This window comes from Kwoniella bestiolae, chromosome 2 (assembly GCF_000512585.2).
Source record: "Kwoniella bestiolae CBS 10118 chromosome 2, complete sequence".
In the NCBI taxonomy this organism is placed as follows: Eukaryota; Fungi; Basidiomycota; class Tremellomycetes; order Tremellales; family Cryptococcaceae; genus Kwoniella; species Kwoniella bestiolae.
This window is the reverse complement of record NC_089242.1, coordinates 3,882,927-3,909,064: the sequence shown is the minus strand read 5'-3', so window position 1 is coordinate 3,909,064 and position 26,138 is coordinate 3,882,927. Positions and strand designations below refer to the sequence as shown.

Genomic DNA, 26,138 nt, shown 5'->3' with positions numbered 1-26,138 from the left:
ATACAGTACATCGATACCATGGAACGGTACTGCTTAAAAGACTTTGCTACTCTCATAGACTGGTTGTAACCCCTTGATACATGATGCATATACCACGTTGAAACTATGAATTATCCATATACACATTGTCCCAAATCGAACAAAGAACGAAGTACCGAAAAGCAAGATGCAAGGTGCAATATAAAGAATGTAGTAGCACTTGACGTGTATATGTGAGATATGATGAAAGTATGCTATGTATGTGATGTCAAACAACAACAATTCCTTTGATTTGACGTAACCGGAGTTCTCTATTCGTCCAACTTTACAATACCAAACTCAACACCACACCACCTAATCCCAATATCACTCCAATCATAGACGAAGAAGTGATTCGCAAGGCAGCACCCGAGCTAGCAGAACCCTTGGAAGTGCCACCTCCCTTCGTACCCTGTCCATTTGAAGTTTGCAGCGCCTGTTTATCGACTGTAGCACTACCCGTCCCAACCACACTCGTCTCATACTCTGTCTTGGCATCAGCCGCAGGGGAGGAATTGCTGAGTGATTCCTCAGTCAAGAAGACCAGGGCGATCGAGGGGGCATAAACGGGGATCACACAGTTCCCATCCGTACATTGGATTGTGACTGTGCTCTGTTCTCCATACAGTCTACCGTCAGATGCAAACGAAGTACCAAGCGTCTGGCCCGCCCATGTGATGTTGTACTGTTCAGATACGCTCGCTGCTCTGAGATACCGTACCGATACGCTGGAGGTGGCAGTACCAACATTGATGGTAGTTTGTAGATCGTTCGCGCCGGTGTTATCGTCGATATAGTTGAACAAGACTACACGTGTGGGCTGGTCGTTCTCGTACACTGCGTACATTGGGTGGTAGATGTTGTTGGCATCTTGTTCGGCCGAAGGGGAGATGTCGACAATCTTGGATTGGTTGGTCTTGCCGAATGCCTCTGCGACGACTAGGGTGGAGTAGTAGATGGAGCCGGTCGTCCATTGTTTGGAGGATGACTCGGTTGATGGAGGTGGGGTGAATGGCTGTGTGCGGTAGAGCATAACTGATTAGCCATTGTCTCGTAGAAGTTTGAAGGATAGGAGGTACAATTACTCACGTTGTAGTATACGTTCTGTCCACCAACGTGCATCAACGCAGTGGTGAAATTACCCCAAGCCATTTGAAGAGCGTAATCGGTCATCCTAAAATCACCAAAACGATCAGTCTATAATTTATCGAGTTCAATTTGTACACCAACTCACCACAAAGCAACCCCAAAACTATCACTCAACCCCGCGAACCCACCACAAGACGCCGAGTTAGTCTCAAGCATGATAAACTCCTTCTGAGCGCCCAAAACCGTCTGCGAGTTCCCAAGATACGGTTGCACCTGCGCCTGAGCAGAAGTATGGTTCAAAAACTCTGCAAAGATGTCTTGAGGTTCAATGACTTTCCCGTTGATCTTACAGTTGTTCGTGGGGTAATGCTGCACCGATACAGCAGCGAGGTTATCCACATTCTCGGTCAACCATCCTGCATTGAGGACATCGTCCAACTCGAATCCCACGACTTGACAACATGTCGAAGGGCCGATGAAGGCGCTGGTGTCGATAAGGTTGTTATCGGCGAGAATGGATTGAGTCATAGCGTCGAATTCGGATACGTAGTTTGATACCCCCCAGCCTGGTTGACGTTTGCTGTGGTCCACGTATCTGCGAAACGAGCGAAGTTAGCAATGTGATCGAGAAGCCATACAAATAATTCGAATGGTATGACTGATTAGAGTGAGTGAAGGGTGCACTCACAAATCAGGTTCGTTCCCTACGCTCAAAGCTAACAGGTGTTCACCCAAGATATCTTGAGCCCACTTGGCAGCGATGGGGACATTACCCGTTGGGGAATCTACGGCGGACTCGTTGAACGATAGACCGAAGTACCAGTCTGCGCCTACGAGGGAGGTTATGTTGGACATGAGGTAAAAGAGCTCGAGGGAGTAGTTGATCAGTGGAGTGTCGGTCTGTGAGTGGATCAATCGAAACGAAATGATGGATATCAGTAAGTGGAACTCATCTTAAAACATGGATGAGGAAGAAAGGCTAGGCAGGACAAGAGATAGAGAGGCGATATCGTAAAAAGCGATCACTCACAACTCCCTCTGAAACTTTGATCTTATCCAACACCGCGCCATCTGCCAACCCATCAACGAAAATCGAACTTCCTTCTTGGGAGTTACCCCCAACTCTAATGACAGGTCCTACTCCAGCTCTATTCTGGATGTTCGCCATGTAATTCAGAAAGGGGACTTTCATATTTGTCGAACTCGATCCCATCAGACTGTTCGCGATCGACAGTTCCACGCTGAACCCTAGGAAGTTCCCCTTCTGAGGTATGGAGAGGGATAGTCCCGAGTCGAGCACTGCCTGTCCGTTGGCGGGGAGGGTGAGGGTGTAAGATGTGACTGGTGTGGAAGGGGGTGTGGGGGGAGTAAGGACGGTGGGATCGTACGCTGCCAGACCTGTATACGTACCATCTGGGGCGGAGGCTGTCGAGGTTGCTGTAGCGGTATTATCGCCTGTGTAGAGGGTTAGGGATTGGGCGGAGATGGTTGAGAGGAATGAGAGGATGAGGGGGGTAAGGTAGGTCATCGTGCTGATGATGGCTAGGGGCGGGGCCAAAGGGTGATTTGGCGGTAAGGATGGGAGAGGGGATATTTGTATCAACACGATACGGTACAGTACAGTACAGAGTAAAGTACAAAGGAAGGGAAGGAGGTGTTATAATGTCCAATACTATAGAATCTGAATGATTCCAGAGAGCGAGTGGCGATGGTGAGTGAACAAGAGACAAAGGATAATGGGAGAAGAGGCGAAAATGATTCCAATCGAATTGATGGATTGATGAATTACCCGTGTTGTGGTATCGTTAACTTGACGTAGTAAGAGATGTAATTCTGATAACAACTGACGATGATGATCAAGCCCAATTGTTTCGTATAGCGTGTATTTATAAATATAGACTGACTGCGATGTCGTACCTGTATATGTAAAATAAGCTGCTGCGAGGTGATAGAGTTGCGATAAAAGGATAAAAGAGCGTGATGTATGTGTTGGTGTGTCTTGTGTCTTGTGTTCTTGGTTATTTTGCTTGGCTTGATTTGTAAATGGGAATGACGCAAAGAGTGTGGTTGTAATCCATTTGGTTGTGATTATGTAGATGTATATGTAATGTGTAAATATGAAAGAGATGTACACCAAAGAATCAAAAGGTCAAGTGTCAAGTGTTATATTATTATCGATGAACAAAGGAGATAGATGGATGACGGACAGGTGGAAAACAATCAAAATATTCAATCCGCTACACTAGGCATAAGCTCTGAGCTGTCTATCCGTCAGTGCCAGGTGAAATAACGTTGGATTCATGCACTCATAAGGATACGAAGCTCAAAGCGGCAAATGCATTCACTCTCTCGCTCGGTCACTTACTGGCTCTGTTTTGCACTTGGTATTGGTATGATCGAGTGATGTTTTGTTGGGTCTTGTGAGTGGTACTACTGGTAATGGTATCCGTGATCTGCGCCTGATGCCTGATGGTTTCCCCTGTTCCCTTTTTCCCTTTTCACCCTTTGCCCAAGTTGAATTCCAAAAGTTTATTTTCTCGTATAATTGAAGTGAAACTGCGCACAAGGGAAGAAAGGGGCAACAAGAGAGAAAGAGAGGGAAAGAGACCGATCCGAGCGAGCGTCACAGGAACAACACATAAAAGAAAAGAACAAAAAAGAGATATTTCCGATAAAAGACGAGACGCGTTGTTTGGTGCGTACAGTATTTTGTTCGATGTTTTCGGATTGCATAAGTTATCAGCGTTTGAGGAAACACGCTGAAGAAGAAGGATGATGCGTGTAGGCTATGGGTAGATGGGTCAGTGCATAGATAGTTGGTCACTCATAGTACCAGGCTGACCTTGCATATATCAAGATGAGGAGACAAGCACGATCAACGCTCATACCTCTCGACTCCCTGATACGCCCAGTGTGACCGCATTATCAATTGCCCAGGGACGGCACATAGCACGCGTTTTGCGCTAGTCCTACTTTGTACCCTGTCAATCCCGCTGGGTTGAACCTGGTCTAGACCCAGGGGACCCATCGGCGTACACTCAGTTGCATACAGTAGGCACACGTCTCTCCGCTGGAATCGATCAGTGTGTGGCTCCATTGCTCCAATCGCTGATTGATGAGTAGAACGAGAGTGTGGTGGCATGAGATGTACTGTAACATTCGGCGGCCAGTGGTTGTGTATGTTCGGTGATAGGAGCTACTTAAGGCCAGGATGTTATGTTCGCGACATGCTACTGAAGTCTTTCCGACGACACCAGATAGCCTCATCGTCTGATTTTAGCTTACTTGATGGTCTCTGTTAAGACAGTGAACAGGGCGGGTTTTCCAGTATATAATTGATCGCTGCTTAAGACGTCTTCTAGACTCCCAGCAATAAGTCCGCCCACTGCGCAGTATGCCAGCGGTTAGGTATGGCTCCGTGACAGTCCCAATTGGTTGTAGGATATTAAGACGAGGTACACAGATCGACGACTGATAGCATGCGATTAGTCACAGTGACAACCAAGTAACTGAAAAGAAAGGGATATCAAAACACGGACCCGTGGGCTATAACATCCAAGTCACGTTTCACTTGGACTGATACTGTCTGACTGTAATGTTCATTCGGCGAGCAGCCCTCGACTCGCACCGGAAATAGTAGCTTGACTACCATTTCATTCCGATGATCCTGCAGCGTAAATGTGTGCTTATTGACGAAGGGGCCAAAAGTCAAGACTCAGGGATGAGGAGTGAAGATCAATCGTCAATCGCCATCGTGACACGAATGCTCACGATCGTAGAACGATGGAATGTAGGTTTAGGTCGTACAACGTCTTTCGCTGTACATGTCGGGACCTCATTATCGTCCTGTATTCATTTGCGATCTCAAATTCAATTACCATTTACTGGTCACAAGGCGGTTCTGGTTTTATTCGGGGCAATTTGACACAAGGTCATGCTCTCTGAAACCCACGATTGATTTATAGCAGCGTCGAAATTTCCCAGTCTGTAGATATGATAGTACAGTATCTCTCGGATCTAATGCAAGGCGGAGATGTGCAGACGAATAACTCTCGTCATTAGTTTCAACATCAGTCTTTGGACGGGCTTCACACCAGCTTTTTTGACCAAACAGTATGCCTTCTCAGGTAAGGTGTTCCCATCAATCCATCACAACGAAGTCCGTCGCCTTTTCGTACTTCCTCTGAGAGATGGCAACTCTGACCTCACAAACGGCAGACATTGTCTAATCTTAGCTTTGTTGGGGGTCTTTGCGAGAGCCCTGGCCTGCTGTAGAGCAGCCGCAGCGGAAGCTATCGAGGTGGCTGGTAGGTGTGGACACTATGTAGAAGGTAATAAGCTGGACATCGTGGTGAATGTTGCGTGACATGATCGTCGTGAACAACAAGGATACTATAGCAGGCCTAGAGTAAGAAGCTCCATCCTGAACTTGAAAGCGACATTGATTCTATGAAGCGGTCAGTATGGTATATTGGGGCCCGTGGAGAGGTTGCGGACCTGGGTGGATGAGTACTTGGCCCAGCTGGGAGACATGGGGTTTTGAGGATATGCGGGTCAATATCAATGAAGGCTAATATCACTCGTAGCCAGTAGTTGCTCTCAGGGGATGTAGCTGTTTGCATTCGGTACCTATTCGACACAACAGCGATGGAGTGATGCAGCATGCTTAAGGTATATATCGAAACTCGTACCAATTGGCAGTTTATGCAGCACACCATCGTCAAGTATAGTATGCAACGAGCTTTCACAAAATGGTTATGTCCGCCTTTTGTGGAAATACAACCCAACCCAACTCGATAACTTACTTTGACGGAGTTATTCGGCCCGGGTTTGCCTTTAGACGGTCTCATCACCGCGTTTGCATTGCGATGGGCAACTTGTTTTCGCAGCGAGAATGAAGATTGCGATTCAATTGAGAAGATGGAGTTGTGATTGTTGTCTCTGCTACCTACTTGCATGACAAGGCTTGGTCCATAGCTTGGTTCTCTCTGTGATGCACTGACAGCTGAAACTGAATGACACCAGCGGAGGTCTGTGCGATTCAATAGCAAACTGTATGAATGTATGTATGTATGATGGGGTTGAGTGCGGGTGAACCGATGTGCCACAATGCAGATCCCCGGATGAAACGCCGACGGAACAATTCGGACCAATGAGGCGAAAGAAAACGAAATAGTTCCGTTATGGTGATTTTTGTATGGTGTATGGTGTAATTGTCAGTCATTCAGTTATTCACTCCACCGTACAGTACGGCGTGTTACCTTGTTAGTCGTGCTTTTCACTTTTTTCACTCTTATCTTTCTCTCTGCCTTCTTCTTCTTCAACTCACTACTCTTACTTTCATTTTTTCCTTTCCTTCATCTGTTTCGAGGTAGTAGTGTGAGTAGCATCTCCATCAATCCGTCCTCAATATCCCCCTGCTTTTTGATCATGTGAACAACCCGATATCTTTTTTCCTTTCTGAGAAGGTGTATGAGGCATGGAGTCGTGGAAGGGGCAGAAGGGGACTTGTTACTTTTTTCTATGGCCGATATAGCGCGTGGATCTGGTAGCTCGTACTCCTCTCCCCTCCCCATAACACACTGCGACTAGCTATGCTAGAGAGTAAAAGTTTTTCATCCTATCGCGATCTCAACTTCTTTTTGTTCATTTCCTCTCCTATCATCTCACCATCTTGTACCTCGTCATCTCTTTCATCCCATATCTATCTTATCTCATCATGGCAGCAGCAACTGACTCTCCCGTTCAATATAGCAAAATGTCCGACGTTAAAAAACCAAAGGATGCCAAGGCTTTCTTGACCGATTTCTTGATGGGTGGTGTCTCCGCCGCTGTCTCCAAGACCGCTGCTGCCCCCATTGAAAGAATCAAGCTCTTGGTCCAAAACCAAGATGAAATGTGAGTTGTTGTCATGTAAAATTGATCCAAAGTCAAACAATCATTCGCTGACGCTCGTGTTCGTTTGTAGGATCAAGCAAGGTCGTCTCGCTACCCCTTACAAGGGTATCGGTGACTGTTTCTCCCGAACCTACAAGGAAGAGGGTTTGGCTTCCCTCTGGAGAGGTAACACCGCCAACGTTATCCGATACTTCCCCACCCAAGCTTTGAACTTTGCCTTCAAAGATTACTTCAAGTCACTCTTCGGTTTCAAGAAGTCCGAGGGTTACTGGAAGTGGTTCGCCGGTAACATTGCTTCCGGTGGTGCTGCTGGTGCCTCTTCCCTCCTCTTCGTCTACTCTCTCGATTACGCCCGAACCCGATTGGCCAACGACAACAAGTCTGCCAAGAAGGGTGGTTCTAGACAATTCAACGGTTTGGTCGATGTTTACAGAAAGACTCTCGCATCCGACGGTATCGCTGGTCTTTACAGAGGTTTCGTTCCTTCCGTCGTTGGTATCATCGTCTACAGAGGTCTCTACTTCGGTCTCTACGACTCCATCAAGCCCGTCATCCTCGTTGGTCCTCTTGAAGGAAACTTCTTGGCCTCTTTCGCTCTCGGTTGGACTGTTACTACTTCTGCTGGTCTCGCTTCTTACCCTCTCGACACCATCAGACGACGAATGATGATGACCTCTGGTGGTACCGTCCACTACAAGTCCATGATGGATGCCGGTTCTCAAATCGTCGCCAAGGAAGGTATCAAATCCCTCTTCAAGGGTGCCGGTGCTAACATCCTCCGTGGTGTTGCCGGTGCTGGTGTCTTGTCTCTTTACGACAAGATGCAAGAATTGATGTTCGGTAAAGTCTACTCTGTGAGTTGATCTGTATTAGTTGAAGATGGTGTACAGTTTTGCTGACGTGTGTTTGATTTATCAGGGTGGTTCCGGATAAACGATTTGATTTAAACCAACTTTAAATCATGTCTGTTTTCCCCTTTTACCTTCCAAGTACCGATATCTCTTCCCCTTCCACTACCTCGCATATATACAGATTCTTTCATCGATCGAAAAACATGAAACAATCCTCCACCTCCCAAATCCTTCCCATTTCATCCATGTTACATCCTCTTTATTATATATAAACTCTTTTATTCTCGTATAAAAAGTATTATACATATTAAAGATTCTCACTTCTTATATCCTTTTGCTCTTTGCTTTGCCTTGCAGTTGCGTATAGTTATGGGTCGTGGTTTCTTTTTTATTGAATGAGGAGATATATATCTTAACGAGATGCAGCAGGATGGCGTTACGATAGCCTTTGTCTTGGTTGCATGGTCGTATGATAGCACTCTCAGCTTCACTGATATCTCAGCTGTGGTGGTGATTGACGATTAGCTCACATCGCCTGTATGAATGAGATTTAGTCCAGCGTTATTTTACGAGATAAGAAGATGAACTGCAAGCAGAGAGTCTGTAGTGGTGGAGGTGATTCACGCGTCATGAGTCTTGAGTATAAAACCCAATCATATCTCAGTCATTATGATATGAATCACCTTAGAAAATTACATCTTTGTACATACATCCATATCATCAACTACCATATCTTAGCAATGCCAGCGACGCACACGATATGACCAGTCCGACTCAGGATCTAATAAACTTCAAGATCAATCTAGCCATCCACAAAAACAATGGAGATCGACCAGAGTGGAGGAAGTCCACCTAATCCTCATCCGATCGACGAGGAAGAATACGATGATATACCCTACGACGATGAATTGGAACGGACCTTACGAGCTGCCGAATCTCAGTCGCAGGTCCATATCCCTCAGGATCATCCCAGTGATGTATGTGATATCGAGGATCTACCTCTGGGTATCGAAGAAGCGATCAGCCCTTTTCAACAGTTCAGGAAGAAAGGGTATTTGAGCGTATCGGATTTGGTTGGACCTGTGTGGTGTGAGACTCAGGTGGGTCCATCTTATCTTTTACTTCGCTCAGGATGGTTGTTGATTGCTGACTGGTTGATTGGATTTTGCCTTTCTTCTTGGTGGATAGTATGACTAGTGAGTGATCTTACTTTTATGCTCTTGCCTCCCGTTTACTTGTCTTGTCTTGTCGTTCTTATGCATTATGCGATGTGCCCTGCTAATTCAGGTGCATTCTACCAGTCGCCTCAGAACATTACCTTACCTCCCTCCCTCCCAGAGACCGGACATCATCAAATCAAAAGAAGGGAACGAGATCGTCGTGGATAAAATCAAGGTGGAGGGGAAGGAGAAGATCTTGAAAAGGGGTGAGGTACGTGACTGTCATGTCTCCATCTCTCCTTTTACAGATAACAGACTCCACCTCGTTCTGCTTCCGATCCTTCTGTCCCTACTCTCCATCTGTCCTTCGCTGATAGTGATTATGGGGTGTGGAATAGAAAATACATAAACGGCTGGAAAGGGAGATTCACCCCGAGGAGATCAGAGTGCCCATCTCGACCGAAGAGGATATATGGGGATTGAGGTGAGTCCAACGACCATCCTCGACCCCTCATTCCGGAAGACGATGGCTTGTGGTGTATGATTGCATTCGCTGATCAATCACGCATAACGCAGATTCTTGAACATGCTTGCTGCGATGGAAGCTCTACTAGTCCTGGGCAAATGCCGTGAGTTGCCTGTTGTGGGGTTCGTCAAAGGTGTCTTAGTTTACGGTGTGATTGTATGTTCTCTTCTTTTCCACCTCGTACATATCTAGACCATGTTCTGTTACTAATCGACTGTCTATAGGACGAGATAGTTCGAGAACCTATACACATTGCCCTACCCTCAGAACCCCCATCGACCCAAACATCCCTTAAATCATTCTTCACCTCTTCCCGTCCCATCCTACCTGACCCCAACCCCAAGACCCATAGACTGTACATCTCCGACTCCAAGACGAGGGCTTCAAACGTCCTGCCCAGGGAGGAAGATACCTTGTCAGGTAGACTGCAAGTTATGTTATACAAGGAACTGTTGGATGCTATACTCCTTTCTTCCACCTCTACTTCTACCTCTCTTGGGTTGAGCCAGGATAGTTCAGGTGGGAGCAGTAGTAGTCGATCGATCCTGCCTAGTCGGAATGCTTTCTCATGGGAGATGATCTTTGCTCATCTTACTCTCGACCCTGATGCTCGCTTCTCGGAGGGGTTCCTGGAACAGAGTAAAGCGGTCGTTGTAGGAAATGGACTGAGGTATGGAAGTGATAGGGCTAAGAACCTGAATGATCTGAAGGCGGTTTGGGATAGTTATGTGAAGGAATTGGGGCTGGGATCACCTTTGCCACATGACGTTAATGGTAGAGCTGAACGTAAAGATAAGGGGAAGGCAAAAGAGGAAAATAGGAATCTGGGTAGGACAGAGGATTCACTCAAGTTGGTGTATAGGCGTGCGGGGGGGAAGAAGGATAAGAAGGAACGACGAGATAGGAAGAGCAAGAGAAGGAGGAGAGGTACGAGGGAGAATCAAAAGGAAGAAGAACCACCACCGACGCCGACGCCGCTCTTTGCCAATGACGTGGAAGACGAGGAGAAACGTCTGATAGAACTTGCCATTCAGGAATCCCTCAAGTCGTCTAAAGAGAAATCTACTCAATCTTTACTTGATAGTGCAAAAGATGATCAGGAGTGTACCATGGATAGACATCCGGGTGATGCGCTGAGTATCACTCGTCCGCCCACTAGGACGAGCGAGGAGATCTACTGGGGAGAAGAGGATGACGAGGATTCAAAAGAGGAGGACGAACTGGCCTGGGCGGTTGAGATGAGCCTAGTGGATTCCAATACAGCCGTGGAAGTGGAAGTGGAGGATGGTCAGGGGATAGTCAACGTGTTGAAAACGCCTGTATCATCTCAGCAATCCCAATCGAATCCGGATGGATCGCAAAGATCTTCTTCTCGCTCTTCAAACTCTTCACGGAATTCAAAGCCGAGCCAGTCACCTTCGAATAATGACGATAAGGATAGGGATAGTGACAATCTACCATCCGGGACTATCATAGGTACTCACCGATTCACTCATTCCCCCTTACTCTTGGCGAGACACTTGGAAAATGTATTGCAATTCTGGATGGGAGAGAGAGAACCCTTTGGAGTGACTTTGGAACAGACTAAGAGGTGTGGGTGGTGCGAGTTCGAGGAGGGATGTGAGTGGAGGTGAGTCAGAGTCAGGATCATCATCTCTTCCTTCTTTATGCTACGCCCTTTTGTGCGGTTTGACTGTTACTATAAATCTTAAGGGTGAGGAGTTGTGCTGATAAGTTGTATTGATACGACAGGCTGAAGAAGGCAAAAGAGATTTGGGAATCGCGTAAAATGACCTAGTTGTATATTCGGTATGCTCAATATATCTTGTCAGTTGCTAGCAGAGTGTAATTCATAGGTTTATTCATAGCATCATATACCGTATCAAACATGTACTGAGACGGAAGTCAAGTGGATAATATATAATCAGAGCTGATCGTCTGCGCTCGAAGACTGATACCTACTTTCTTCATGTTTAGATTCAAGTCCATCCAAATAATACAATACCTGGTCCGTGGAGAAATCGATATTTTCAAGTACGACTTTTTGTCTGTTGTCACCTGCTGGTCCAAACTCACACACATATGACTTTCCTTGCGTATCGGGTACCACTGTGACATCGATTTCGCTTTTAGCAACATTTCTCCACAGTCTATCAGATCCGCAACCTGATGATTCAGGTCTGTACCAATCTTCCACGTCTTTTTTCTTCACGGCCTTGAAATGATTCTTGAAAACATCTCGAACTTCATATCGGCAGGACATGATATCGTCTTTCATGAGTTTGGTGAAGTGGTGACTGTCAATCCCATACATCATTCACATACTTTGCCTTTGATTCTCCAATGGATGATAATGCCCGCTCCGTCAACTTCTTGATATAATCGTGAATGCGACTTACGCCGAGATACAGATCCGTTGAGAGATCCCTCAAGTTGGTCGCAGTGGAATTGACTTCCCCATAAAGGGTGATGATGTCTCGAGGGAGGAAGCCGCTCCGGCTGCCGCCGAGGAGGTATCTGGCTTCAACGGCTTTTTGGTTGATCTCTTGGAACAATTTCGTCAATTGTAATAGCTTGGTGTCCTCAGAGTTACTCGGGGGGGATCAAGAAGTAGACGCGATCGTAGAGGAGGGAGTGGCGATTCCCTCAGAGGTCGAGCTTTTGTATCCCATCGAGGTCATACTTGGCACTACTGTAGGTGTAAAGCGCTTCTACGGTATTCGTCTTGTGTGATTGTGGTTTGATCAAAGTATCGCCGTCAGGGGTTGGGGCGTAAACGAGATAACTGCACGTCTGTCCGCTTGCTTGAAAAGAGAAGAGAACCGAAATGGTCTGTTACCAGTTCTTTACATATGTACCGTGAACAGCTTCACAGCAGTCATGTAGACCAGAGTGAATGACGTAGCGGGAAGACCTCGGTTGTATAGTATCTCTTTTCATATGAATGATTGGCAATCGTACCTCCTTTCATGCCAGAGACTCCAATTGCAAAATAGGTCTGAAACAAGATTCACGATTGGCGATATAATAACTTATGTATTGGTTGTAAACGATGTTGCGTGCGAACGAGAAAGAGAGATAGCACGGGATATGAAGTCACAACAGGAGTGAGTTTGAAACAGACCAAGAGATGTGGGTGGTGCGAGTCTGAGGAGGGATGTGAATTGAGGTGAGTCTCAGTTATCATCATGATCCCCTATTGCTTGTCTCGATCGCCTGATCCTATGCTACGCCATCTTGAGCGGTTCCCTCTAGACCTGAAGATGAAGAGTCATGCTGATTGATTATCTATTGATGCGATAGGCCGAAGAAGTCAACAGAGATTTGGGAATCACGTAAAATGTCGTAGGTCAGATATCGGACTATGTGCTTCGCTTTCTTGTCATCATATTTTATTAACATATTCCCTCATGAATTCTTGTTGTAGCTATATATCGTTTAATATTTCAGGATAAAAAAATATAATAGTTTGATCTCAGGCTGTCACCCCCTTTAGTCCTACGTGCATGACGTTCCCCTAGTATACTATCCTATACCAAGCTCGAAGTTCACCTAAATTGAGGGCTATACTTGTCCAAAGATTTCGTCACTCCATCACTGTGAAAACCGATACCTTCAAACTCGATCATCTGTCTGTTCTCGCCATCAGGCCCATATTCACATCTGAACGCACTTCTATTTTCGTTTGTCGGTGTGACTGTGATATTACTGTTCTTAAGCTCATTCCACACTTCACACGGTCGCCATCCATCCGATCCTTCCACATTACTATACCAATTCCTGACAGTTGACAGACTAAGACCCTGCGAGCGTTCGTCGAAAGCCTTTGTTACCTCTTTCTCGTACTCTCTAAGAACATCTCGCTTCATGCTCTCAGCCAGACCGGGGTCTCGTTCAGCCAAATAAATACTTAGCGCTATAATGATTCGCTTTGATATCTGCGATCGACTCGATGGTCTTCTCAGCCAGAGCCTTGAAACACATCTTGTTGTAAGCTGCACTGTCCTCAGCGCTGATCCTGGTGAAACCGAACTCCGATCCGACCTTACCGAAGTGAGAAATGAGCTCAATCAGATCCCATCTAGTTACGTTGCCTCCATCAAGTAGCTTTTGATCTCCCTCAGAGTGATCGCCATATCTCTCAGCTGGCTAGCCACATTCGTTGCGATGGCTTGGCTCACGCTCGCACTCGTTGGTTCCTCGCCCACGGTCGAGGTAGGGGTGGCGATTCCCTGGCTCGACGGTGCGGATTGTGACACGGTCATATTGTACTTCGACTATGTACTATGAGATGCTTTTGTCTGTTGAGTGAGTTGATCCGTTTCCGATTGAAGTTGGGTGGAGTGCGGTGCGTGTTTGTTCATTTGCTTGAGATGATCTCGAGATAATCTGATAACAGCTCTTTATATATCATGAAAACCATAATTCCCAGATACTGTAGCGAGAAGACCTCGGTTGAGTCTCTTTTCATGTTAGAGATTTGCAATTATTCCTCCTTTCATGACGACGAATCCAAGTGCAAGTGCATCGCAAAATAGGTCTAGAAGAAAGCCCACGATTGGCAATACAGTATGTACTTTCTCGATACTGTACAAAAAATGACTCGAACTCAACACTGTACAGTACGAGATCGTGTCATCGATCACCGACGAGATCAAAGGATCACAACCATCAGAGTCGCACCTCCACAGCCACTGCACAGAGCCAGAGCCCTCAAAGAGATCAGCCCGAAGGCGCATGATGGTACGAAAGACCCTGGGTCTGCATTAAGCACTGCACAAAACTAAGGTGTTTCGGCTGTGTTTAAATGTACTGTATGTTGCTCGCGCACCGATTTCCATCGGAACACAGATGCAGTACCCAAGTCAATGTCTCGAGGAAGACAGCTGAGAGAAGGAAGTAATAGTATACTAGTAACAGCTTGTGCCAACAATGCGATATGGCTGGAGAAATTAGCCGAGTGAAAATCTCTTGGCACAATTAGGCAAAAAACTCCGGAACCAGCTCTTTACCAATAACCTTTGATCACAAGCTGCTGTCGATAGGCTATGGAGATCCGTGGATCCCCAAGTATGCTCTGCTTAGCGTGATGCGGGGCAACATCCCACCGGACTGCGCTACATTGAGCGTCTTGATATATGTATAAATATGAGAGTGAGTGGCAGTTAATATCACTGAACCTTGTCGGTATTACGAAGTCGTCTCCTTCAATCTTGCCCCGGAGATCCTGACTTGACCCTCTTTCGTACACAGAGTCAGGGTGCCTTCTGACTCCAAGATACACTGTCTCCCGTCAACTTTACAATGCTGCTCGCGTCACTGCTGGTCCCAGCAATCTTTTGCGCCAACACTGCATCCGGGGCATATGTTGTGCCTGTCGCAGACGGCTCTGGAGGATGGGCTGACGCTCTGGCAAAAGCAAAAGGTGCGTACAAGTCGCTGAAAGCCATATCCGTGCTGACGGCATTCTGCAGCTCTGGTTTCGCAGATGACGCTAGAGGAGAAACTCAACATCACGCAACAGAACAACGACTTTCCACGTGTTGGAGAAGTTAATCGTTTGGGTTACACCGGTTTGTTTTATGCAGATGGCGCAGAGGGTGTCAGAGGTGCTCCTTACTCTTCTGCCTTTCCGATGGCCCTGAACGGTAAGTCGATTGTCCGAACATAGTACAAGTCACGGCTGACAAATATGGAACGACAGGGGCGGGTAGTTTCGACCGTGACCTGATGTATAGGCGGGCAGTTGCAATTGGTCAAGAAGCCCGAGCCAAGGGTATCAACGTCCAATTCGGTCCTGGAGTAAACATCTTACGAAGTCCAGGTGCAGGGCGTGCATTTAAATGTGAGTGGCATAACTAAGCAACCTGGAATATGCTCACCACAGAATCACACATACCCCATCAGACAACGGAGCGGATCCCTATCTGTCTGGTCAAGCAGCTGCGGAGCATGTCAAGGGGTATGTTCTGTGACATGAAAAGAGACTTTTAGCGCTCACAAATCGTACAGAGTACAGTCTCAAGGTGTCATGTCTACCATGAGACATTACATTGGAAATGAACAAGAGACCGGCAGGCGATGGACCAGTTCAAACATTGACGATAGGTATGTCTGATCCTTCTACCTCAAATCTTCCAGCTGAGACAGACTTCTAGGACTGCACATGAAGTTTACATATGGCCTTTCCAAGACGCTGTTCACGCCGGAGTAGCTTCCACGATGTGTGCCTACAATGGCGTAAATGGATCATATGCCTGCAGTAACCCCACTTCGTTGGGTAAATGGCTTCACGAGGAACTGAAGTTCCAGGGCTGGGTGATGTCAGACTTCGGCGCCATCGTACAAGGTCAAGAAGTCAATTCTGCCAATGCTGGAACGGATACCGTCATTGGGGCTACCTTCACAGCCTACACAGACGATTTCGTTCAAGGCTGTGAGTTGTGTTTCAAGCCATCGCTGTACGGGGCTGACTCGCAATAAAGTTGTCTATCCGTTTGGACCTGATAGTGTGCTGGCTAGTGCTGTAGCGAATGGCACGGTTTCCGAATCGCGGATCGATGATATGGCGCATCGGATCGTTTCAGCGTGGTACAAGCTTGGCCAAGATAAGGAGTATCCAAAACTGAACACTAGCGTAAATGCCCTGTCGCAAGAACACAATGACTTGATTCGAGAGATCGGGTCGAAATCGATTGTTCTCTTGAAGAACGATGACCTGCTGCCTCTCAGTGGCACCCAATCGTGAGTGAGCCTCGAAACCAAGAACAGCGTCTGCTAATCGTCAATATGTCTAGTCTCTACGTATTTGGGCAAGCCGCTTGTAAGTATCGGACTTTAGGTATTCAGTAAGGAAATAGCAGCCGCTGAACCTCTGTGAACAGCCGTCGACCTCTATGGAGCTCCTTATCCTGTCTCCTTCGCCTTTTCCCCCGACCAAGACATGGGTACCTTTCTTGGTGGCCAAGGATCTTCCTATGTAACCGCTCCTTACGCGATCACGTTGTTCCAGGCACTGCAATCACATGCGCGAGCTCACAGCACTCAAGTCTTTGGATATTTCGATAACTTCAATCACACCAATCAAGCCGCATACGCTGCTATTGCCAACACCGCGGGCGCTGCCTGTCTTGTGGATGTGCGGCATACGTGTAGTGAGGGCTACGATAGAGAGAACCTCACGGCCTCATGGGAAGGTGACGAAACCATCTTGAGCGTTGCTTCGCAGTGCTCCAACACAGCTGTGATTTACAGCTCATGTGGACCTTTCAATGTCTCATCGTGGTCAGACCATCCAAACGTCACAGCCATTTTGGATGCAGGTGGTCTGGGCCAGGAGGCAGGCAACTCTCTAGTGGATGTACTGTTTGGGGTTGTCAACCCCTCTGCCAGACTTCCATACACAATCGCACACAAGGTGGGTGGACTGTCAAGTCGAAAGCCCCTTTGTTGACACTTAACACAGCTTGAAGACTATCCCGCTTTACCCGATTTTGAGATCCAACCATTGAATACGTCTTTCCAGGTGAGTCCCCATTACACCGACTAGGCACTGATATACTGTACAGGATGTTGAATACACGGAGGGACTGTTTGTGGACTACAGATGGTTTGACAAGAATGGCATTGAACCTGCGTTTGAATTCGGATTTGGTAAGTTAAGGCTTTTCTTACTCTTGTGCGATCCAGCTCGCTTATTCTATGACAGGTCTATCTTACACCACATTCAACTACTCCAACCTCAATATACAATCATCCACCGCAAATCTCAACCAGTATGCCCCAGCCAACTCCACAGAGCTATATGACTGTCTCGCCCTTGTGACTATCGACGTCTGCAACAGCGGCAACTTAGCCGGCAGTGAAATTCCTCAGCTTTACATTGGTTCACCAGCCGATGGTGCCCCTATCAAAGCCCTTCGTGGGTTTGATACTGTAGGACTCGATGTACGTGCTAAGAAGAAGGTTGAGTTTCAATTGACTCGTCGTGACTTGAGGTATGTTTGGTTGTCTGTGTGGCGAGACGTGAGATGACCTTAACGATCTGTTTCACAGTTTCTGGGATACCTACAATGCCGGCTGGACTTTGCCTGATGGGGAATACAAGGTATATGTCGGTGCTTCAAGCAGAGACATAAGAGAAACTGGGACGTTTAGTCTTCTTCATTAAACCACACAAGGGGTGATTAGACAAAAGGGATGGCTTGGATAGATACAGATAGTTATAATCGATGTCGCACATCTAGTAGTAAACAAGAACGAAATGTTAGGATTTGAAAGTCAGTCTTGTCGCGATGTGGCGGCATTCTCCTCCTGAAAGCGTTGGTAATCATTTGATCCTCTTGATTAATTCCTCAACCACGTTATGCAAGCTCAGCGAAGTCTATGTATTGAGCCGTACCCTAGCTTGGACTCATTGTGAGATCGGATCGAAGGAAAACCGCTTGACATTCTGTGAACGTGTCCGAACATTCGAGCTCGACCTCAGTGGACGACCTGATTCAAATGAGAGCTTCTGATTGGCAACATCAGCTCAACTCAATATACAAGGCGAATCGAGCTGAGTATGCCATACTGACATGGAGTGAAGTTAAACGATTGCGGCAAGGGAAGGGCCGCTTCCCAACAGCAACGGCGCATACAAAGAAGGAGCGAAGATCTATCCTGAGACCCTCGCGAGAGCTTCAGCACGTACTTTCATGGCCATATGGCGAGGAGTGAACTACATGACAAGCTTAACGGATACGCTCTCCGGAGACAGGAGACTGGACTTGATTAAGCATGACAGTCCGCAGACCCAAAAGACATTAAGTATAAGCTGATCGGTAGAGCAGAGGTCTTGATATGACGAAAAACGACAGGCGGAGGCGAGAATATTAGCATATAGTGAATTCAATGGGGTTTCATGATGAGTGGTTTATGCGGACTCCCAGCAGCTCGTCCTAGAGATTGATTTAGTAACGACGGATCCCCTTCAGGCATGTTGATTACACAGTATTCAGCCCCTATGTCCGTTTCTATACCTCTGATATCCTCCCGGACGTGCCTGCAGCAGCGCTGAGTTGGGCCTCGATCCAGTCCTCTGCACAGTCCCAATCGCGGAGCATGAATTCAAGCTTACGCCCATCCTTCGGCCCAATCGCACAACAGTAAGTGGCAGAATTGCTGGTAGATGGACTGTGCTTCCACACCTCGCATGATTACCTGTGGACCTTGTCTTATGTCTTCCAATGTCTTTAAGGTTAAATCTGCACATTGCGTTTTTACTTGCGCAAATATTGCCTTGACGTTTCGGTTGTAGAGCTCCTTACAAGACTCGTTGATGAAGTGAGGGATGCGGTCTACCAGTGAATGGTCCTGCAATAACAGGTCACTTTCTATATGGGCAGCGCAAGAGTCTAGGCATCTATCACCAACTCTCCGATCTCACTATTGACATAATTACTCCACAAGTAAAGGTCATGCCCCAAGTTCGAAAGACTTTTCGGGTCGATTTGTTTTAGCTGCTCATAAAGGTCGTTGAGGTCTGGCCCGTCATCTGCCGAACTGTATCTTTGTTGATAGACGATGTCAACATTTCTCTTGCCACTTTGAGAGCATCCACTGCGCGGAAAGCGTCGGCCGCGAGCGACGAGGTTGAAGTCGGGGCAGTTGGGCCAATGACCGTTAAGGTGTCTAAGTCTTCGATAGCGTCAGAGGCCATTCTGCAGACCTAGTCAAATCAGCTTGAAGATATGTAATTTGAGATTTAGCGATATACCAGCGAGTGATGGGTTGGAATTTGGGTGGGTCAAAATGACGATGCTGAAGGATGAATCAGTGAACAGAATAAAGCATTTGAGGGGCCTTTCTACAGCCAAGAAAGTGGAAAACAGCTGTACAATGGACCTTACGTCGTACTGCTTTTGAGGCTCCATTGATGTAGACGAAGATTGACCAAGGAGGGCATAAATCTCGCTGTTTCGGGCCATGCTGGGAGTAAGCCTCGCGATAGCTTGAAATCGAGCCCCGGGGAAGCTTGATGTCTCCCTCGCAAAGGTCATATTTAGTGACGTACAACATCGAAATGTGACAAAACGTCCTTCTCAGAAGGCCTGCGAACGATATTCATAAGCGGCCCTTTCTTGAGGCCCTTCTCGCTGTTGTATTTTTAAAGAACATCGTGATATCATGTTTGACCTCACCGACTCGCTCAGAGATGGACACTTTACATCCGATGTACAAGGTATTTACCTCAATTTAAGAGATTCTACCGAAGGATACACATGCACGATACCACAAAATCAGTATTCGACCTACCACAGTCATTCTGTGCGGAGGGTTTGTGACACCGCCCTCCGCGTAAACCCTCCTTCATCGCTTTCCAACACTCCTCCGGGCAGGACCAGGCGTTATCTCCATGAAAAAGGAGGAAAAACACCTTCAAGTCCCGACTGTGTTGTTGGCATCACAGATCCATCGATAAACATGCCGCTGAAATCGTCCATTCCGGTCATAGCTTGGGAATGATTGAGGCCAGATGTTGATGAGAGAGGCCACTGCTCATTGCCGCCAGGAGTGAGATCTGATATGGCGACGTATGGTACCGGGCTGACAGCAATCGATTCCGGTCTTCGGGTTGCGAATAGATTCTGGAGCCGAGATATTGGGTCCGAAGACGACTGCGGATCATACTGGTCTGGATACGCAGGCGATTGCGGTATAGGTTGAGCCAGAGTGGTGGCGTTTGTCATACTTTGAGGACTAGATACTATGTTGCCAGGCTGTTGAATCGAAGAGTTGGGAGATTCGAGCTGAACTAACGGTACCGTGGTGGGAGAGAATGAATGAATCGATACTGGGACAGGAGCTGGTACTTCTAACAGGGCATCTTCAGGGGACTCCGCCAACTGACTGCGTCCAGCTCCACCAGCATGATTCGATTCTATTACTCCTACACGGGATCGTCGCGAGAGAAAAACTTCGTATCGCCAGAAAGACTCTGTCCAATCGAATTCCTTTTCGGCGTCGGTCAATGAGTGGATTTTTCTGATGAACTTCCCAGTGAGTGCGATTCCTTCATATTACGTCTGCCGAAACACTCACTGAAGTACCGCGAGGATATCATCATTCGTCAGATCATCGACGTAGCCCATCTGCACCATACGATTGATCGCTTCAGGGTACTTCAGATAACGTCAGGAGATGATTCGAAAATGAGCTCTTGAACACCTAAACTCACAATCAAGTTCACTAGTGGACAGACTGCCGAAACTATTCTGATGACGTGCAGGAATGGCTTTGTTGCCACAAGAATCTCTTCTCTTGACAGGCCACACCCTTCTGTGGACTCTATAGCTAGCCGGATTGGCTGGAAAAGAAGAATTTCGATGGCATTGTAGGCATGCATGGCAATTTGAGGGTCGAATGTGACATTGTGGTCCATCGCATCATTGAGGATATGACTAAGCTGAATCGCGCTAGATATCAAGTTTTGACGCTCCTGAACTTGATCAATCTCCAAGTCGGACGTAATTTGACCAACCATCATTCGGAGAAGGGAAGTATGACGTATGCAGTTGTTCCGCACAACGTGGAGTAATACTAAAGATGGCCGTCTATCGTGGTAGATGTAATATAGAGCGCGAGAATAAGCTAGATCGGGGGTCAGAGAGTCAAGCAGGTATTTTGCTTTATCTTCCGCTTGGCGACCCATTTCGCTGATAGATCCATGAGTAAGGAGACGCCGTCGTATCCGCGAATAGGCTTGTGCGAGGTGTTGTCTAGCAGACATAGCTCTGATCAAATGACCCGAAAGATCGAGTGGTTCCGTTTGAGATGTCTCAGAGGAGGGTATGGATGAAAGAGGTTTTGGCACCAGTGTCTCGGTCACCACTTGTCTATGAAGGAGGAATGGCCGATCATCGCAGGGTAGCTGGATAGTGAAAGCATCTTCGTGTATGTTGGAAGCCCCAAAGACACCGCCATCCAGGGTAGCGTCAACGAACCAAACTGACCAAGCTAGTCTCCTCAGGCTTTCCCTACTGAGCAATGGCTTGGCTGCCTGTCGAGGCCACTCGTCGAGTTCATTCAGACGAAGGAAGGTCATCATCCTGATACGCACCACAGAATTAGCAGTTCACAGTGTATCCATGATATGAGAGCTGGAATCTATGACTGACCTGACTGCCATACCAGCCATGACCATACCCCGTTGGTAACGTCCGTTGAGAAAGTCATACGTCTGGCACAAAACCACCTCCTGTACCCTTTTCAGCAACAAGCATGATGTCTAACAGAATCTGGTAAACTTACCATCAACTCAACCGCTCCGAATTCAGTCAGAGCCTTTGGTATCAATCGCTCCCCTACTTCCAACACCCATCTGTCCGCTAGCTCGAGCTGCAAGGGGTCTTTTAGCTGCCCTCCAAACCTGCTCATTGATGTCAGTAGGGCGATCAGACCAAAAAAACGAGATGCCTCGACTCACCTGACTGCATGTGCAGCCATCAACAGACGCAGATCCTCAGGAGCGCGATTCCGTTCTTCCAGCTCCCAGTAGTCGGCTTCGTGCACAAATGATAGGTATCCAAAGTCTTTGGCAGGTGTCAGTAATGGTCCCGTCAAGTACCAACCAGACTTATACACTCACGATGAACGGTCCTGAAATACAGTCTGACGAGATCCTTCATATCACTAACACTCTTTCCTTCTGATATCAGGGATGAACTTGTTGGGCCTATGATATCACAGAATGGGTCGCACTGACTAGCAGCGGCAGCGACTGTATTAGAATTTGTAGCATGATGAGGCAATGTGTCTTGATTATCTTGTGTACTGTATGGCAAGCTTGTCGCTTGTTCCGTGGAAAGGCTGAGATCTTCGTTGCGAATGATATACTGCGTCGCGCGATGACATGTTTCTCCCCGATCAACGCATTGCTTACAAGATCCTCCGGTAAGAGAGCTTTCGCATCGTGTCTAGACGGGATCCTTCAACGCTGACTCATACGATGAATATGGGAAGGAATTCACCTTGCGTTGTCTACAGCCATCACAACTGACCTGTGCTCGAGGATTGCGATGTCTCCTGGACATTGGTCCATTATTGGGCCATTGACAAGTTTGCGAGCGATCTCTACATCGCGAGCATACTGGATGAACCTCGTCACACTTGATCTGCCTGGTACATCAGCTTGTGTGAAGGCCCAACTGATGAATCCGGGGTAATAAATCCCCCATGGTGATCTGTCCACTCACCCTACTATGCCGACATCTAAGGCATCCTTGTTTGCTCCTTTTCACTGACGTGCCCTGGCTCTGTGAGTCGGATGACATGGCTTTCAGTGCCGATGTTCCAGAGGACTACACAATGCTGAGTAAGACAATGGTTGGCGGGTACGATTGTAGTCAAATGTCGCGAATAGGCTATGTTGGGATACGAGTATGCATTCATTGCTCCAGACGATGCCGTACAACGCGCGAGGTCCGCTGACATCGGCGCTGGAGTTTTAGGCTAAGATCGCCGGAGATGCATGTCCGGTACGGGGAGTTAATCATCCGGCTCCTGTATACCTGCGGGGCTTCCAAATAGCCGCTGTCAAGAACCGTCTACACCGAGTTGTTGCCCCAGTCCATAGGGGTAGACTTGTGAATCAATAAATCAGACTTGACTACTTGCTTGTTTGCTTGCTTACTTGGAGAACACTTTGCACGTTTATAACATCTTGAAGAGAGCCAAGCCTCTCAGATCTTCATCCATTTACATCGCACTCACTTTTCGACCAACATGACAATCACCCTCACAGCTGAGATTGTCGATGTCACCTTTGAACAGTATCCGAACTCACTGGGTATCGGCATTCCTTGCCCCAGAATCTCATGGCGGTACGCTTCAGATGCGAAAGACTGGTATCAGACCGAGTATGAGATCGAAATTCGAGAGGTGAGTAACATTCGAAGCACGACACCGATGTCTCTGACAAGACTTCCGATGCAGGCCGAACAAGGCACTTGTCAGACTTACACCTTTACATCTGAGAGCTCTGTGCTTGTCCCTTGGCCAGCGCCTCCGCTGAAAAGTCGACAACGAGTCCAACTCGGTGTCCGGGCGAGATCCAGCAATGGTTTGTGGACCAACAGATTGGAGACCGAGGTTGAGGCTGGACTTCTTCAAGAATCCGACTGGTCAAACTCATTCGTCTCATCTTCCCTCATCCAACCTGCCGACAAAGCAAAACGCCCATATCGTCTTCGTCAATCTTTCATCATTCAGGCCTCCAAGATACACACTGCTCGACTATATATCACTGCTCTGGGAGTATACGAATCATACATGAACGGAGTTAGAATTGGCGAAGACGTGCTCAGTCCTGGGTGGACAAGTTATTCTGCCCGACTACCTTACCAGACGTATGATGTGTCATCTCTTGTGCGGGAAGGGAGCAATGTTTTAGGTGCTTGGGTTGGAGAAGGATGGTACTCAGGAGTCTTAGGCTACCAGGGAGGTTCCAGAAACATCTTCGGGGACAGGCCAGGTCTGCTTGCACAATTAGAGATCAATGGCGAGCCCGTCCAAGGGAAATGGGAATGGTCATTTGGTGCAATCACCAGCTCCGGACTCTACGAGGGCGAAAAGTACGACACCAATCTCCCAGATTGTTCAGATCTCTCGCAAGGAGAATGGCAGGAAGCGGATATCCTGCCTCGTCCCTCCTGCAGGCTGTTCAGTTCTCAAAGTCCACCCATACGCGTTGTTCGAGCCGTCAAGCCGGTTGAGTTGATTACCACACCCTCCGGGAAGATCATTCTGGATTTTGGTCAAAACCTCGCGGGTGTCGTAAGATTGTTGTGCAACCCACCATCAAATTCTGATTCTCAGCTCATCATCCGACATGCAGAGGTGCTCGAACATGGCGAGCTCGGAACGAGACCTTTACGCTTTGCTTCAGCGACCGACACGATCATCCTCAGTGACCGCAACATAACTGGTCATTTCCCAAGATTCACGTTTCACGGATTCCGCTATGCCGAGATTACGGGATGGCCAACTATCAGTATCAATGATGTCGAAGCGCTGGTGTTCCAATCATCTATGGATCCCTCCGGTACCTTCACATGTTCTCACTCCCTGATCAATCGATTACACGAGAATGCGATTTGGTCGACGATGGCTAATACCATAGCTATCCCGAGTGACTGCCCTCAGCGGGATGAGCGGTTGGGGTGGACTGGAGACGTGTGTGTTTACTCCCCTACCATGTCGTACTTGTTCAACTCTTCTGGCTTTTTATCTGAATGGCTTCAAGATCTTTGGCACGACCAGCAAAAACTAGACGGCGTGGTTCCGATCTTTATACCCGACACTGGAACAGATGTATCCACTCCGGAAGCAATCTGGGGAGATGCATCAGTCCTAGTTCCCAACGACGTCTATGTATCAAGCGGGGACTTGAATGTACTTGAACGACAATTCGAATCTGTGAAGATGTGGCTGGACAAAGGTGTCACGAGGAATCCCTCAACCGGTCTATGGAGCGGCGATCGCGACCAGCTGGGTGATTGGCTTGCTCCGAGGGCTCCCCCTGAAACTCCAAACATGGGTCCTACCGATAACATCCTAGTCGCTGATGCCTGGCTTATCCATTCAACTCGAACGGCTGGCAAAATCGCTCATTCCATTGGCCGACTAGCAGATGCTGCCACCTACCAGAAACAAGCAGAGGAGCTAATAGAGGAATTTTATGCCGAGTATGTCACTAGATCTGGCCGATTGGTCAGCGAAACACAGACGGCCTTGTGTCTGCTTCTGCACTTCGAGATATTCCCCACTCAACGCAAAGACATCCTCGACTATCGATCTCTTTTCTCAGAACGCCTCGCCCACCTGGTGGCGAAGGCCAACTGGCTCATCGACACCGGTTTTGCTGGAACCCCAATCGTCCTTCCCACTCTGGCTGATAACGGTCATCTCTCGCACGCGTATCGGATGCTTCAAGCGACTGAATGTCCGTCATGGCTTTCCCCAGTTTTGTTGGGTGCGACCACCATTTGGGAACGTTGGGACAGTATGTTGGCGGACGGAAGCATCAATCCCGGCGAGATGACAAGTTTCAATCATTATGCGCTTGGAAGCGTGGCTAGCTTCATGCATGAGTACGTCGGTGGCCTTAGCCCTCTTTCACCTGGCTGGAAGAATATCTCGATCCACCCCCGACCAGGAGGAACGATTACATCGGCCAAAACCAGTCATCAAAGTCCATACGGCAAGATCGGGGTGGAATGGGAAATACGAGAAGGAGTTTTCCATATGTCTGTAGAGGTCCCTCCAAATTGTACCGCGGAAGTCATTGTACCAGGATCTGGGCAACGAGAGACGATCGGTAGTGGGTTACGTCAATACTCCTCTCAATATACTCTTCCTTCGTTCCCTCCTCCTCCGTATATACCTCATTTTGCGCCCGTAAGACCCAACGAATGGGCAGCATGATGCGTTTCCCAGCCTTTTGTATTCTTATGTATCTCATATGTAAATCATTTGGACTGACTAAACCAGCCAGCATTTATCAACTTCGGATTGACGAAGTTCATTGCGCTCCGATGGCGATGTGGCCTACAT

General features: G+C 47.6%; 7 protein-coding genes across 7 annotated transcripts; 4 read left to right on the top strand and 3 right to left on the bottom strand.

Annotated features, from left to right (window-relative positions):
- Positions 1-304: 304 nt before the first annotated feature.
- On the bottom strand, positions 305-2,635 carry I302_104616 (uncharacterized protein; the record flags this gene model as incomplete). The annotated part of the gene is made up of 5 exons (XM_019189972.1): positions 305-1,033; positions 1,108-1,192; positions 1,253-1,702; positions 1,796-2,007; positions 2,138-2,635. 5 exons carry the CDS (start codon positions 2,633-2,635, stop codon positions 305-307), a joined length of 1,974 nt encoding a protein of 657 aa, XP_019049534.1.
- A 4,230-nt stretch (positions 2,636-6,865) lies between these two features.
- Positions 6,866-7,868, top strand: I302_104615 (ADP,ATP carrier protein, mitochondrial; the record flags this gene model as incomplete). Its single annotated transcript, XM_019189971.2, has 2 exons — positions 6,866-7,005; positions 7,076-7,868. The coding sequence occupies 2 exons, from the start codon at positions 6,866-6,868 to the stop codon at positions 7,866-7,868; spliced, it is 933 nt and encodes a 310-aa protein (XP_019049533.2).
- An 809-nt stretch (positions 7,869-8,677) lies between these two features.
- Positions 8,678-11,176, top strand: I302_104614 (uncharacterized protein; the record flags this gene model as incomplete). Its single annotated transcript, XM_065869915.1, has 5 exons — positions 8,678-8,956; positions 9,144-9,287; positions 9,415-9,500; positions 9,593-9,698; positions 9,767-11,176. 5 exons carry the CDS (start codon positions 8,678-8,680, stop codon positions 11,174-11,176), a joined length of 2,025 nt encoding a protein of 674 aa, XP_065725987.1.
- A 1,914-nt stretch (positions 11,177-13,090) lies between these two features.
- I302_104613 (uncharacterized protein) lies at positions 13,091-13,807 on the bottom strand (the record flags this gene model as incomplete). The annotated part of the gene is made up of 2 exons (XM_019189969.1): positions 13,091-13,514; positions 13,632-13,807. 2 exons carry the CDS (start codon positions 13,805-13,807, stop codon positions 13,091-13,093), a joined length of 600 nt encoding a protein of 199 aa, XP_019049531.1.
- Positions 13,808-14,846: 1,039 nt separating this feature from the next.
- Positions 14,847-17,712, top strand: I302_104612 (uncharacterized protein; the record flags this gene model as incomplete). The annotated part of the gene is made up of 13 exons (XM_065869914.1): positions 14,847-14,967; positions 15,017-15,190; positions 15,247-15,387; positions 15,450-15,504; positions 15,555-15,650; positions 15,701-15,978; positions 16,028-16,286; positions 16,340-16,365; positions 16,427-16,959; positions 17,008-17,067; positions 17,111-17,195; positions 17,251-17,539; positions 17,598-17,712. 13 exons carry the CDS (start codon positions 14,847-14,849, stop codon positions 17,710-17,712), a joined length of 2,232 nt encoding a protein of 743 aa, XP_065725986.1.
- Positions 17,713-19,933: 2,221 nt separating this feature from the next.
- I302_104611 (uncharacterized protein) lies at positions 19,934-22,858 on the bottom strand (the record flags this gene model as incomplete). Its single annotated transcript, XM_019189967.1, has 10 exons — positions 19,934-20,570; positions 20,628-20,707; positions 20,764-21,634; positions 21,704-21,783; positions 21,837-21,954; positions 22,012-22,117; positions 22,174-22,305; positions 22,422-22,501; positions 22,586-22,699; positions 22,830-22,858. 10 exons carry the CDS (start codon positions 22,856-22,858, stop codon positions 19,934-19,936), a joined length of 2,247 nt encoding a protein of 748 aa, XP_019049529.1.
- Positions 22,859-23,309: 451 nt separating this feature from the next.
- On the top strand, positions 23,310-26,009 carry I302_104610 (uncharacterized protein; the record flags this gene model as incomplete). The annotated part of the gene is made up of 2 exons (XM_019189966.1): positions 23,310-23,465; positions 23,520-26,009. The coding sequence occupies 2 exons, from the start codon at positions 23,310-23,312 to the stop codon at positions 26,007-26,009; spliced, it is 2,646 nt and encodes an 881-aa protein (XP_019049528.1).
- Positions 26,010-26,138: the final 129 nt, after the last annotated feature.